Source organism: Salarias fasciatus, chromosome 5, assembly GCF_902148845.1.
Source record: "Salarias fasciatus chromosome 5, fSalaFa1.1, whole genome shotgun sequence".
NCBI lineage: Eukaryota > Metazoa > Chordata > Actinopteri > Blenniiformes > Blenniidae > Salarias > Salarias fasciatus.
The window spans coordinates 28,768,300-28,784,002 of NC_043749.1; the positions used below are offsets into that span (position 1 = coordinate 28,768,300).

The following is a 15,703-nucleotide window of genomic DNA, read 5'->3' on the forward strand; positions in this document are numbered from 1 at the left end:
AAAGTCATATGTTAATATCGCTTTATTATTTTGACTCTTATTAAATATCACATTTGTGTTTTCAGTCAATTTAGGCCGAGTGGAACTGACGATACTCACAAAAACATGAGATGTGACATAGCAACAACTTCTCTATTATTTAACTTCTTCCTATTTCTTAAACTGAGTGTAATATTTCCAACCCAACCAATCTGTCTCTATTTCTCAGTCATTCAAATGCCATGACAAAAAGGAGCTATATGGAGACATGCAGTTGAATTTTTTTCAGGCTCTTTAGGAAATCCTCACTCAAGCACGTAGACGCAGCACCACAGCACAGTGAACATGTTATTTCGTGTTGTTGCCTGCATGAGTCTGAATTATTTGTTAGCTCAATTAAACTTGTCCAAATTGATTCATATCAAAATTTTATAATTAGCATAAAGGTGCATCCATACATTTTCAGTTATTTCCAAATCCAAGCCCGAAATGGGCTTCAGACCCCTCTTGAAAATGGCTTTATTGTCACTGAGGATTGCAATACAATAAAATGTGCTATATATAAATGAATTACACTGATTAAAACCTTCTATAATAATTGGGTGTGTATTTCTGAACTTCCAGTACACTTTTCTTCTCTGCACTTCTGTTGTTTAAACTTTTTTTTTTTTCCCCACATATTGAATCTGACATGCTTTTACAGCAATCTTAAAATGTGACTTTGGTCTTTATTGTGAACAATATGAAAAATTATTCTTTTCTCAATAATTAGAAACTATTTTTTTCTTCATTGTCACATTTTTTAAAATGGACTAAAAAACTCGTGCCTGTGGCTCGCGTGCACGGAAGAGGGGGAACTCCTTCCTCGCTCGTTTAGAAGCACTCAAGTAAAATTTAAGTTTTTTTTACCTGGTGGAGTCTGTGCTGGAGCTGTGGCAGTACAAGAAGCCGGTCTTTTCTTACTTTCTGGAAGATCCTGCTCAGTTGTTGCTCACTAAGCATCTGGCGGAGTAATGGCGGACAAAACGAAACTTAACAAGCCAGAGCGCGCATTACGTCATTCCTTTCAAATTCTCCCCAAAAAAATGCTGGTGCCGGACCGGCACTGCAACTTTCAAGTGACAATTTAGCGCTGTTAGAGGTACTTGTAATGAATATGTCAGGGCACATTGTACACATCATTAAAAATGTGTAACATATTTATGGTGGAAAATAAGTATTTTTAAGGTTGTAAAACTCCTTAATGCACCTTTAATGCTTCTGTCAAAAACAGCTTGGGCAGTTCAGCACAGCACAGCAACACGGTTGGTGTCAAAACTACATTTCTTACTCAAACAAAGGATCAATGCAGTGAAAAAGCTTTGTCCCTTTGGCATTGTGTGGCTCTGACAGTCGAAGTGTTTAGATGTGTTGTCATCAAGGCAGAGGAATATGGAGATATTCCTCATCTACCTTTCAGTCTGACCCAGGGATGGCTGGTATAAATGGGCTAGTAGGGCTGAGCCCTCCCAGCACAAAAAGACAGCTAATACAAAAAAGATGAGAAAATTATTTTTTAAATAACTTACAACAGATTGTTTTAAGTTTAGATAAAACCAAAGGTAGCAACAGCACCAATCAGTCAAAAGGAAAACAAAGAATATCTCTAAATTGTCTGATTTTTTTACAGCCCCAGCAGATACATTCATTTCGTTCTTGTAAGTGATTGGCAGGTGTCATGTCCCGCCCCCCGTGGTTTACTGAGCATTTTGGGCTAACTTCAGTTGGCCCACAGGCCACTGACTTTTGACCAATAGTGGCAATTTAACGCAGGGTGCTGCTATTTGGGCCAGAGTTGGGAAGGAGGGAGAAAAACGTCAGCTATGGCGGCATCACCATGAACGAGGTGGATTATTTGCTTTAGATAATCCCATTATTTGGACCGATTGAATGCACTTGCCACGCTGTCTATCAAGACGGACGAGAGAGAGAGAGAGGGAGAGAGAGAGAGAGAGAGAGAGAGAGAGAGAGAGAGAGAGAGAGAGAGAGAGAGAGAGAGAGAGAGAGAGAGAAAGAGAGTTGATATAGAGCACTAAAAAAGTGTAGTGCACTTGTAATTGATACAACTGTGTATCATAGGTGATGTTGCTTTTGTAACTCTGTTAACTATTTAATCGGTATTATGCAAGCATTTGTTAGCCCCCCAACAAATTTCACCACCAGCCGCCACTGGTCTAACCCCAGTCCTTCGTTAACATTGGTTCCAGTGTTTTTTTTTTCTTTTTTTGCTTGTTTAGCTAACAGAATACAATTATATGAAACTGAAGGGAAAAAAAGCATTTCACAGTAAGAAACAACTTCATGTTTTGACTTTGCACATTGCTGTCATACTTCCAAGGAAACTAATTACTTTTTATTGACTCACCACAAAGAAAATTCAACAAACTGTGATATCAACACAAGCAAACAAAAGGAAAACTATGTAGCCTACACACTTGAACATTGTGCTAAATCTAACCTCACGATGCCCAATCCTTTGCAAAGACGTTCTGAGACACTGAGACATGGACTAAGATATTTGCAATGTGAAGAAATGAATAAGAAACACCATTCTGTTGTGAGCAGTTACCAGGTAGCTTGGAAGTTTGTCCATGTTTTGAAAATGTAATTTCTGTTTTAAAAAATGAGCCAAACCAATGGAGAAAAACTGAAAAACTCAGATTGCCACAACGTGTTTACCCTCACTAACAGGCATCCAAATTATGACTGAGTCGTTCAGCTGCAAGTATATATCAAAGTATGAGTACTTATTCTATTTCATGTTTGGTTTAATTTATGATCTGACACTATGAAAACACAGATTCCTGTAGTTGAGTGATGTTTAAATGTGGTTTAAATTACAAGTCCAGAATCAAACAAAAAAAAAAAAAAGATGCACAAACAGTCCATGTTATGTTGGAAAGTTTTAACAGTTCTGCAGAACATTTGCCGTCATCAGGACTTGAATCATCGAGGAAGCAGCTTTCATTCATGTGAATGCTTTGCAGTGTTTTTGAGATGTTGGTCCACAACGTGTTGTTTTATCCTCACTGGCTCTTTCAGATGCTGGAATGAATCAGACAACAGTGATCTATCGGGAGCCTTTAGAAGAAACCTTACTCAAGAACATGGTAACTTTGACTCTCTGTGTCTCCATCATCTACATCAATGGGATGCTGGTGCACATCTTCACCAGACACCAGGTTTGATCCACCACACTTTGGTCCTGTCAGTTTGCTCTCAGTCGTGTCCTGTGTATTTAAATCAATGCCTTGCTGTTTCAGATTTTCTACACGAATCCCCGGTACATCCTGTACATCCACCTGGTCATCAACGACATTATCCTGTTGACGTTGTACATCCTGCTCCAAGCCCTGACTTACAACTTGTCTGGAATCAACGTCTCATTATGCATCACTCTGATCGTGGCGGCTGTTTTGTCCAATCAGAACAACCCTCTGACCATCGCTCTGATGTCTGTAGAGTGTTACGTGGCCGTTTGCTTCCCTCTCCATCACTCACGGATCTGTTCTGTCAGGAGGACGTACGTCGTGATTGCTCTGATCTGGCTGGTCAACTCACTTTCAATCCTTCCAGATGTGTTTGTCACATTGGGAACAGAAACCACAGATTTCTTTCTTTCCAGGATTGTTTGTGTGAGGCAACTGGTTTTTAAGAACATTCATCTTATAAGGAAGAGGTCCATAAATAACATTGTGTTTTTAGTGCTTGTTTGGCTCATTGTTTTCTTTGCATACTTCAAGATCCTTTTTGCTGCAAAAGCAGCTACTGCAAATGCTAAGAAAGCTCAAAACACCATCCTGCTTCATGGCTTCCAGCTGCTGCTCTGCATGTTCAACTTCCTGTTTGACCTGATAGTAGAAGGACTGGGAGTCTTTTTCCCCAGAAAGGTTTTCTTCATTTACTTCATGGTTGCAGTATTCATCCAGGTTTTGCCTCGATTCATCACTCCAATAATTTATGGGATACGTGACAAGATGTTCAGGAAGTACCTGAAGAGGTATCTGCTCTTCACAGATAATGCAAACATTCATCCACTACAGACTCAGAAAAGGTCATTATGAAAATTGGTTCAGACGTACGTCTTCTGTCTTTAACATTCTTTAGACACCACAACAAAGCTATCAGTGCTCATGTTCACCTGCAAAAGACTCAAAAGAAGATCATTATGAAATACTGTTCACCCCGAAGCCCCGTTTATCTGACAATGGTTTCTCATGAAAATGCAAAACTTTTGTTTTCTTTTGCTTTTGGTGCTCTAGGGAACTGAAAATGCAACCTCCTGAAAACGATCAGGTTCCATCTCTGTGTAGTTGATGGGAACGCTGCTACTTGTGCTTGCCACTTCAGTCATAGTGAATAGTTCTGCATATGAGCGAGTAGACTGATAACAACTATGTTTACCTCTAGTGCGTCATGACTCCCAGTCCATATTCTCCTGGACTTGGTAGTTCTAGAGGTGAGTGTTGCCTGTAATCCAAGTGTGTCATCTGTCGTTACAAATGTCTGTGTACTCACCAAAGTTAATCTTGATAGTGTACTGCTTCCTGCAAATGTATAGGCGTCATTACAAATACAAAAACCAGCACCCACTAGTAGCCCAACATGAAACTACGTTGTTTTCAGAGTTTCTGTCTTTTTCATCTGTAACATTTCCGTGCCTTTGCAGCCTACGTCCTGCTGTCGTGTCAGCCATGTGAAGCAACAAAACAAGACAGCTAATTATGTCAGGGTTAAAAATATTAACTGGACTTGTTTTGTTGCTGTCTTGTTGATTGTGTCTACAAAGAACCATAATTAAAGCTAACATCCATCTCCACACTGCTCACTGCTCGCTTTTCAGAACTGGCGTTGAATCCAAACGCAGACTCAGACAGATGGCTGAGTATGACCGTTTATTAGAGCATGCAGGTAGAAGAATCACAAACACAAACCAGAATCTGATTCCGGGCCAAATTCAGGAATCTCTAAGTTTTCAGTTTCAGAAAGGCGGATTTAAATTAGTTAGATCAACTCTGAATACTTTCAACAGGAGTTAAGAGCGAGACAGCATAAGTGGAGCACCATTTCGATGTCACCATGGCAACAAGGATGTGGATCAAGTGGTTTTCATTTTAATGTGCTCATACAGCACATGTGAATATGTTTTTAGAAAGTAGTGTGATATGCTGCAGCTTCAAAAATAGAGGGCGAACATAGCTGCTTAGGGCAATACATCACTTTAAATGCAGTCCTTTCTAATCATAATAATGTTACAGAAGAAAACTGCTTGAATTATAGGCCATCGTTTATTTAATTTAGGCACAATCGAACTGGGAGAGGAGCACTTGGCAGCAGCTTCAAATAAAAACATTGTTCAAACAGGTGGCACCTCGAAGTAATCTCATAAGAGAACCATGATGTTTTTGACATGTTTTATAATAAAAAGTAAATGTTAAGTGTTTGCATCTTCATCCACAGATCGTTGTCAAAGAACATGATATGTGAGTGAAAAATGTCACCACCTGAGCCTAATGGACTTAATATTACAAGACTGATTGAGTTTTTTTTTTCTTTTCTTTTTTTAATCATATTAAATGACAGATGGCAGAAATATGTTCCGCGAAACTCTCCAGCTGAATGAATGATTGAGGAAATGAAACTCAGTGTGGTTGCAAGTGGGCGGAGACAGAGGGAAACTTAAGATTTTGAGGGAAAAGCCTCCTCTGAACCAGGTTAGTTCCAGAGAGTCTGTGAAACAGGTTGGAGTTATTCTTTATTCCCTGAGTTCAATTAACTCCCACTGTGAAACTGATATCTCCGAGTTTCCCGCATTTCAGGGTTAACACTTTTGGCAAAATCTGCTTTGTTAAATGGACCTCGGAGCAACAAGAAAGTCCAAAATACATGGGACGTCAGATGACAGGAACACAAAAGAACACAAGCGAACACAGGTGCAAGTGGGAACAGGGCTTAAACACACAAGGAAGGGGGAGGAGATGAAAGAGGATTGGACAATGATTGCAAGAGTGAGGTAATGTGAGGGAAACACGATAGGGACAAGGATACAGGAAGAATGTGAGATCAGGGAGCACAGGGAGACACACTGAACTCAGCAGAGAGATGGACAGGGACAGATCCAGACAGTTCGTAAGCAAAGCCCTCTCCTCCTACGACCACATAAAGTTTTACCGCCAACACCTCAGATAAGGTATGGGAGACCACCAACCAGAATCTGTTCAGGCTGGGGCATGACCAGTACTACATATGAAAAAGAGTGGCATCCTAGATTTTACATTTAAGACACAATGGATGGACCTCAGGGTAAAAGGTAGCTATTTGACTTTAGAGATGTGGGCTCTATGTACCGCTTTGAATTAGATAAGGCTGTGACGAGCAGGTAAGAAGAGTTAACCAGTTTTAGAATGGAGGTCCGTGTGTCCTCTGGTGAAGAGCAGCCCAAGTCTTCCTCCTTAGCTGTCTTAAGTTTGTCCATAAGTGCACACCCCATAGCCAGCATCATGCCACATAACAGAGAAACAAGTGTGTTCTGAAATGGATTTAAAGAGAGGATTCAGTGGTGTAGAAGGGCTGAATAGTTTAGAAAACAGGTAATGCCTTAAGGCCCGTCCATGCTTCACATGTCCGCGTGGGTGCGCGTGGCGCGTTGGTCCGCGTGACGTAAAAATCGTCATGAATTCCTGTCCGCTAGGGTCCGCGCGGACCGATCCGCGGACGTCCGCGCAGCAGCCACAAATTGAGACCGCGTTGCGCATTGCGCGCAGGTCGCGGAAGTGTGCGCCTGCGCCAGAGCGCCATAGCAAACAAAACATGACGGTAAACGTGAAAGTAGACGGAGCTCCAGCCTGATGGCTCCACTTAAAGACACCGAAAGAGTGAAAAACTCGTGGAAAGAGAGAGAGACTGTCTGGAGGGAGGAGAAGGTCTGCAGACAGAAGTGAAAAAGTACCTAATCGCTCCCGCGCCGCCCCCGCGATTCAGAAACAGAAAAAAAAGGCTAAATAAACTTTAATACTTCAAGATAATGTACTGACAATGTATGTGCTTAATTTTCTCTAAATAATCCGTAATAAAGGAGCAGATAAACAGTCTGTAGAGCCAGAAAAGCTTCTCGAGGCTGCGTGGATCACCGCGCCTGCATGAGACGCGCACAGCTGAGCTCAAAATGTAGCATGGCAGAAAGCGCGTCCGCATCGGTGGTGCGCGGACCTTCCAAAGCGGACGCGGAAACGCGTACATGTGAAGCATGGACGGGCCTTTACTTGTAAATGCCGAAAACAGCTTCACTGGTGAAGGCTGAATTTCTGCTCAGTTGTTCAAATAATCATAGAGTATTGTCTATAAACAGATCCTTGAAACATACAAGCCCTGTTCCAGTCCACTCACCAAGATTGGGTCTTGAATATATGCTTTAAAAAGGTGATTTGATGCAATGGGACATAAAAAAGAGAAGTCATGAAGCTCAAAACATTTCTGAAATTGTGCCCAAATCCTTAAATAGTGTTTAACCACTGGGTTAGCTGAAAGAAGTATCCGAGTAGGACAGATTGTCTTTCATTCGTGATTCCATGACCAACCAGTCAGGGCAATCAGGCTGGCCATGGAAATGAGACCAAAATGTTAGAAAACGCAGGTTAGCGGGCCAATAATAGAAACGGAAATTTAGGACGGCCTTGGTCTTTTGACGGTGAGCTTTATTGAGTCATGCCTGCCTACTCCTCTATATACAGTGGTGGAAGAAGTATTCATTTTGTTTACTTAAGTAAAAGTACAGATACTGGGGCAAAACAATACTTAAGTAAAAGTCAAAGTACTCAAGGAATAATTTACTTCAGTAAAAGTACAAAAGTACTTGTTTAAAATTTACTTTGCTAGTAAAAATTAAAAGCATTTATTTCCAACGAAAAAATGCAAAAATGTAAAATATTGAACGTGAATTGTGAATGTAGTAAATATTCAAAATATGAACCAAGCGAAACACTGTCTGCTTAAATTTATTTAGAACAGAGCATTGTAAACAAAACCTTTACAAGCTCAAAAATTGTGAATTATTTACAATTCTGGCATAATATTTAACAAGACAGACTATTCTCTTGGCAAGTATTTTACAGGTGTTTGAATGGAGACGAGCTCTTTTAGGAGAGAGGATCAACCCAGCTGTACTGAACAGTCTCAGCATGCTGCAGATGCAGGTAAAGGTGTGTTTAACTCGAGAGACAGACTGCACACCATGGGGAACGACTTCAAAACGTGGAATACTGTGCTTGTGCTGGTTAGGTAGGCATTTTGCCGCTTTGTACTTTCCTGGACGTTGGCCTTCATGGAGCCAAATAAATCCTCATCATCTGATGATGGAGAGCTGTTGCCAAACCTTTGTGTTGGTACCTGGTCCAAATACATCTTGATGTAATCCATACCTATACAAAAAACATATATTTGCAATGATTTAGTGACTTAGCATTTTATAATAACTCATATTAAAGAAAGTGGCTGAATGGCAATTATTTAAAAAAAAAAAAAAACCTGCTTTCAGCACATCCTCATGACCATATTTTCTGTAACATAAGGCTCACTGGATTAATAGGCGCACAGTCAATGAATGGCTTTTATTTAAAAAAAATAATATATGGGGCGCACCGCATTTTAAGGCGCATAGGATGTATAGAATAATATGAGCGAAATACATATTAGCAATCTAGGTGGATACATTCTCTGTTGAAATGTGTGAGTAAAGCGACATATCAGAGCGAGTTTGACTGAGGATCGCTCCTCTTCACGGATATGCAGCTCAGAGCGCGGCCACCACTGGTCACCGGGGTCCAGCCAGCTGCGGTCTCCTGAGTGAAGTGCCCCACCGACAGCTCAGCCGCAGCCGTCCAGCCGCTCCCGGCGGGTGGGCTGCCGGGCGGGGGCCGGCCCCTCTCGACGTCGCAGCGTGCAGGCTGCCGCCCGGCGTCCAGCCACACGCCGTGCTCCCCCGGCTGGGAGACTGGAGGACAATTGTGTGATTATGGTGACAGACAGGTTTGAGGTGGAGAATGTGCCTGAAACTTCATGTTTGCCGTTCTGTTTGAACTGGCTAGCTTAGCTACAAGCCAGCAGAGCTTGTTTGCTAATGTGATCAGGTTGATTACCGTAATTCCCACAAAAAAGGCGCATCGGATTATAAGGGGCTCTGTTGGGTTTTGAGAAAATTACAGGTTTTTACGTGCGCCTTATAGTGCCGAAAATACGGTATTTGTCCATGATGTTCGGAACTTTGGGAGCAGGATAGCAGCAGCGATCATTTCAGGATCTTTGATGACCGCTGGAGGCGCTCAAGCTTCTGGGTAAGAACTGTAATGGTTGGTACCAGCCATCCCACTGCACATCTGCTTCAGTCTGCAAAGTTGAGAGCCTTCACGGCTGGGGTCATAACGGCAACATATTCAGTCAGGAACGAGAGCTCGATTGGAATAAACCTGCAAGATAGATATTGCAAACAATATTATAGATTAAATTTACTGCTCAAAGACATTTCAAATAATATATTACAAGTATAGTTATTGTACAATGTAAATGAAAAATAGAATTAATAGATTAATTTGAAAAGTAGTAAGTAAGTACTATAAATTGCAACTTACAGTGGAACTTTGAGGGCAAATTACGTTAAACACACAAAGTTTAATAATTTCAGTTGTTTATTTATTATTGGTGAATTATTTATGTCATGTCATGACCGTTGATTTATCACACTAAACCATTGGCCATTAGTGTGCAAGTTTAGTTGATCATTAATTGTTTTCTATGCTCTGCTTTGACCAATAGATAGGGTTTTAAAAACGAAAACAGATTATTGAATTTATAAAAGACTCAAAACTAAATATAAAGGAGATCTTTCACTGGTCAGCTGATCTTGAACCTCAGGGTAATACCATAACTCAGAGCGGATAGAACAATGATGTAAAAAAAGCATAAAGGAAAATCTTACCTGAACGTGCTTTTTCAGATTTGATGGCGAGTTTTTGAAAGCCAGCAGCTCAGTTTTTTTAGAGGCAAGCAAAGAAGCACTAAAACCGCCAAGAGTCATTTTTCTATCCCAGACATAGGAGCTCCTTCAAGCAGGGCCACGGCTGAACGTCCTCGTTGTCCACGGATCCTCCTGATCGTGTCTGTCGTTGCTGCCGGGGCTGCGCTCATCCTCCACGCTGATTTCGTCCATTGTGCCACAATTTCCCATTCTCAATCTCTTGTGCTAGCCGGCTACTGCTTCACTGGAGCTGAACGCAGTATCAGAGTTGTTTTATTGGTCGAGGCCTTCTTCGTCTCTGTAATGAAGCTCGTACTCGTTTGGTGCCTCTACCGCTCGTTTACGATGGCGCGTGTAGTTTCACTTTCATTTTTGCGTGCTTGCCGCACACAGAAAAAAAACAAACAATAGATTTACAGAAAATTGAAAAGTAGCGAGTACTGCAGCCATAAATCTAAATGTAGTGAAGTAAAAAGTACAGATACCTGCTCTAAAATGTAATCAAGTAAAAGTACCCCTTCATTTTTTTACTTGAGTAAAGTACAGATACACAGAAAAAATAGTTAAGCACAGTAACAAAGTACTTGTACTTCGTTACTTTCCACCACTGTCTATATATATGAACTGAGTTCAGATGATCAAAATTGGATTTGATGAAAAACAGGGGAAGCCTGAAAAAGACACAAAAGTTTAGGTGACAAAGCCCTGGATCTCGGGGTACGTGGCTGGAGCGCCGGGGGGTCGCTGGCTTGGGGCGGGTAGCCGCCCGTGTGGGCCGGTTCTCCTGGGTATGGTCATGGCCCTCTACCTGAGAACCAGCTCACTAGCAGCTACATTCATAATCTACGTTATGTGACGTAATGTTACTTACTGCACCTTTAAAAACACTAAAAATATGAGAATATTTCAATTTATCTGTAATCAAACAAAATATTTGCTTTTTTGGTTGTTGCATGCACCCAATTTTTAACTGAAGATGCAACAATACGTTCTGAGCTCTGTATTCATGCAGACAAACATATTAAAGTGTAAGAGCAGCTGTTGAATGCAGTTTGCGTTTTACCTTTCGTAACTTTTATTCTAGTTTAATATTTACTTTTGGAGTGGCTCAGTCACTTTTAGGACTGCCTTCACATGTGTGTGTGTCACGTGTGTGTCACGTGTGTGTGCGCATGCACATATGCACATGCACACACACACAAACACACACACACACACACACACACCCTCTGAATATGTTTATCAGGACATTAAACTATAAATTACACTCAAACTCAGATCTTGTCTCTTCCGTACAGACATCAGTGAGTTACAGACCTCTGCAGGTGAGTTTTTCCTCTATGGATGGAATTGATATTGAGAGAGTTTTTGAGCCTAGGTTTTTGGGGCGAGTAATAGATGAGAAACTGACATAGAAATATCTATCCTATGTGAAAACAAAGTTATCAAAGAACATAGCTGTACTTAAAGCAAAGCATGAGTTGAATTGTGATGTACTGAGAATTTTTGTACTGTTCACTCATTCTGGCATATTTAGGTTATTGTTTGAACATGTGGGGCAGCACATATGTGAGCAGGATGAAGCCTTTATTTATTTTCCAGAAAAGAGCAGGAAGAATTATTCACAAAGCAGATCCAAGAGAGCATGTAACCAACACACTGTTTCTAAAGTCAAGACTGATTAAACTGATGAAGATCTAGTTGAGGAAAACACATTATTAGCTATGCACAAGCAAGTGTTTCCAGAATGTTTGCACAAGTTGTTGATTTTAGTTCAGAAGATCAGGGGTCCATTTCGCCAAGCAGGTTGAAAAAACTCTGAGTGAAATCCTGAACTCTGTGTTGATCTACTCTGAAAGGAAAACGCTGGGTTTTCGGTTACACAACAGTTGATTTGAGTTGGATTACTCAACTTCAAGTAGTTTCACCTGGAGTTTAGCACGTGCACGACAACTATAAAAAGCCAGCATCAATGGAGCGCCGATTTGACGAGTCACCATGGCAACAGAGAAGCGGAGAGCGACATATGGAAGCTGGAACACATTTTAGAAAAAAATGCAACACCGCTGCAGCAGCAAAAGAGAGGGAGATGGCATGGCAGAAAATTGCTGCCCGTGTCAATGAGTAAGTTTAAATGTAGTCCTTTATATCAGAATATTATTGAATATTAAATATTATTACAGGGAAACTGTTTGAATGGTCACCTATTAAGGTATTTCATTTAGTTGTAATCCTGCTGGGAAGAAGCGCACATGGCAGCAGCTAAAGATGAAATATTAAAACATCGTTCAAAAGATCTCATTGAGGTTCATCTTTTTAAGCATGTTTTACATTGTAAAGTAGCATAAATACTAAGTGGCTGATGGACTGTGCAGTTGTTTTATGTCACACATCTATATCATGTTATGTTAAATAATTAATCCTATTTAATCTAATGTTATTATCTATTATTTGAGTATAATATTTAAAAAATGTTATTGATACAAATATTTATTTTGTCTTTCATGTTCTTTTCTTCTTTTGGCCCAGATTGTGAAGGTTCTATCTGCCTGCTGGAGCCCCTTCATGCTACAACCAACCTGAAACTGTCAGCAGGAAATACTCAGAATATTTTTGCCAAATGTTAGTTTGGAAAAATATAAGCAAACATACTGAAAGATGTTATTTATCCAGGATGAGGAGGATGAAACCGTGTCTGCTGCCTTCACAGAGGATCCAGAAAGTCATATAGAGGTACGTTGCTGATTGTTCGCTTCCCATTAAAACTCTGAATCCTCCTGTGGAACATAGAGCTTGACATTTAGCCAACACTGAAATATTCAAATTGTCATCCTTTTTAACAGATCATGGCTGGTCAGCAGCAGGATGGTGCCTCAACTTCCACATCACAGATCAAAACTGTGAGATGATGTTCAGTAAACACCAGAGGTTCATTTCATTCAGTTCATGTGCAGCTGGACAGTTTAATGTTCTCTGTGTATTCCCAGTTAGCAGTCAAAGAAATTTACAAAATCCACTTACTTAACAAGACAGAGAAATCCCTTAAAGAACAGCAGTATCTGGACCTCCAGATGAAGAAGACGAAACTGGAAATTGAGATACTGGAGCAGAAGTTGCAGGTGGGTTCATGGTCACAGGTGAATTATGTTCACTATTGGAACATGAACTGAATGCTTTATTTTTATTTTGTAGGAAATAAAGAAGACAAAATGAAATGTGTATCATGTCTTTTATTTGCTGTGGTGGTAATATACATTGTGGTGGTTTTTTTTCTGATATTCTCATTTTTTTTAATGTATCATATATCAGTATACTTGTACATATGCAATTCCTCTGCTATCTGACAGAGGGTCCTGCTGCACTTCCTACTGCCTTGATGGACATTAAGGCCCAATCCCATTTCTCTTTCTATCCCTACCCCTTTGCCCTACCCAATGCGCTTACCCCTTTGAAACGGAGTGCTAAGGGGTAGGGCCGAAAGTAAACCCCTCTGAATTGGGACACCCCTTTGACAATCGCGTACGTCATCAGTAGTCGCCGCTGCTGATGACGTAGGCAGATGCGACAATAGTTTGCCGAAGAAGAATGTTTTTCTTTCATTTTAAAACTTTATTAATTGAGAAAATACTTACATTTATGAACTTCTTTCATTGCGGACGCCGCCATCTTGGCGATTTTGCAAGGCTTTCTGGGAAATCTGTCATACCCCTCCGTTTGGAGTGGGCCTCGGGAGAATCTCCATTTGGTGGGGTGCATAGCCCTACCACTTCTCCCTACCCGGCCGTCATAATGACAATTGGGACACCCCTACCCCTCCACGTGAACGTGCAAAATGGAGGGGTAGGGCCAAGGGGGAGGGCCAAGGGCTGAAATGGGATTCAGCCTAACTCAGAGGGCCAATTACGACTGAGCCATTCAACTACAAGCATTTATTAGATTTATGAGAAATTATTCCATTACAGCTAAGTGATGTTTAAATGTGGTTTAAATTACTTTGACGTGGTGAAATTTTTTTTTAATTTACTTTGGGAAATTTTTCACAGTGATTAGGGGAGGGGGTGGGAGATGCATGTTCACATCTGCATCAGCAAGTTTAGAATTAAACCATAAAAGATTATACACAGTTAAAGTTTTAACAGTGCTACAGAATATTTACCGTCACCAGGATTTGAATTATAGAGAAAGCAGCTTTCATTCATGCAAATACCTGGCAACGTTTTTCAGATCCTGGTTGATAATATGTTTTTTTTTTTTTTCTTTCTTTAAACTGACTGAATCATTCAGATGCTGGAATGAATCAGACAACAGGGATCTATCGGGAGCCTTTAGAAGAAGCATTAATTAAGAACATGGTAACGTTGACTCTCTGTGTCTCCATCATCTACATCAATGGGATGCTGGTCCACATCTTCACCAGACACCAGGTTTGATCCACCACACTTTGATCCTGTCAGTTTGCTCTCAACAGTGCCCTGTGTATTTAAATCAATGCCGTGCTGTTTCAGATTTTCTACACGAATCCCCGGTACATCCTGTACATCCACCTGGTCATCAACGACATTATCCTGTTGACGTTGTACATCCTGCTCCAAGCCCTGACTTACAACTTGTCTGGAATCAACGTCTCGTTATGCATCATTCTGATCGTGGCGGCTGTTTTGGCCAAACAGAACAACCCTCTGACCATCGCTGTGATGTCTGTAGAGTGTTACGTGGCCGTTTGCTTCCCTCTCCATCACTCACGGATCTGTTCTGTCAGGAGGACGTACGTCCTGATCGCTCTGATCTGGCTGGTCAACTCACTTTCAATCCTTCCAGATGTGTTTGTCACATTGGGAACAGAAACCGCAGATTTCTTTCTTTCCAGGACTACTTGTGTGAGGAAACTGGTTTTAAAGAACATTTATCTCATAAGGAAGAGGTCCATATCTGACATTGTGTTTTTAGTGCTTGTTTGGCTCATTGTTTTCTTTGCATACTTCAAGATCCTGTTAGCTGCAAAAGCAGCTACTGCAAATGCTAAGAAAGCTCAAAACACAATCCTGCTTCACGGTTTCCAGCTGCTGCTGTGTATGCTCAACTTCCTGTTTAATCTGATAGTACGAGGATTGGTTGTCGTTTTTCCCAGAAGGGTTTTGTTCATTTACTTCATGGCTGCTGTTTTCATCCAGGTTTTGCCTCGACTCATCAATCCAATAATTTATGGGATACGAGACAAGATGTTCAGGAAGTACCTGAAGAGGTATCTGCTCTTCACAGATAATGCAAATATTCATCCACTAAAGACTCAGAAAAGGTCATTATGAAAATTGTTTCAGACTTACGTCTTCTGTTTTTCACATTCTTTAAAGGCCCCACAACCAAGCTATCACTGCTCATGTTCACCTACAAAAGACTCAAAAGAAGATCAATATGAAATACTGCTCACACTGAAGCCCTATTTACCTGTACGTATGTGACAATGGTTTCTCATGAAAATGCAGCCAGTGGTAGTGTAACCCAAAATACTATTTCAACAATTTACTTTGTTAGTCTGCTTGAACAAATCAACAGCAATACAGTTATAACAGCAGCCAGTTGTACATAGTGAAATAATAAATAAATCTGTTAAAAACATAAAACAAACAATATATTTCCAACAATAAATTTCCATCAAACTCACAGTGGACTTGAACA

The 15,703-nt window shown here is 40.7% G+C and overlaps 2 protein-coding genes across 2 annotated transcripts; both read left to right on the forward strand.

The window, feature by feature from the left end:
* The first annotated feature begins 3,068 nt into the window (after positions 1 to 3,068).
* LOC115388949 (odorant receptor 131-2-like) lies at positions 3,069 to 4,082 on the forward strand. Its single transcript, XM_030092277.1, has 2 exons — positions 3,069 to 3,200; positions 3,282 to 4,082. Exons 1-2 carry the CDS (start codon positions 3,069 to 3,071, stop codon positions 4,080 to 4,082), a joined length of 933 nt encoding a protein of 310 aa, XP_029948137.1.
* Positions 4,083 to 14,319: 10,237 nt separating this feature from the next.
* LOC115389131 (odorant receptor 131-2-like) lies at positions 14,320 to 15,333 on the forward strand. The gene is made up of 2 exons (XM_030092560.1): positions 14,320 to 14,451; positions 14,533 to 15,333. The coding sequence occupies exons 1-2, from the start codon at positions 14,320 to 14,322 to the stop codon at positions 15,331 to 15,333; spliced, it is 933 nt and encodes a 310-aa protein (XP_029948420.1).
* The last annotated feature ends 370 nt before the right edge of the window (positions 15,334 to 15,703 follow it).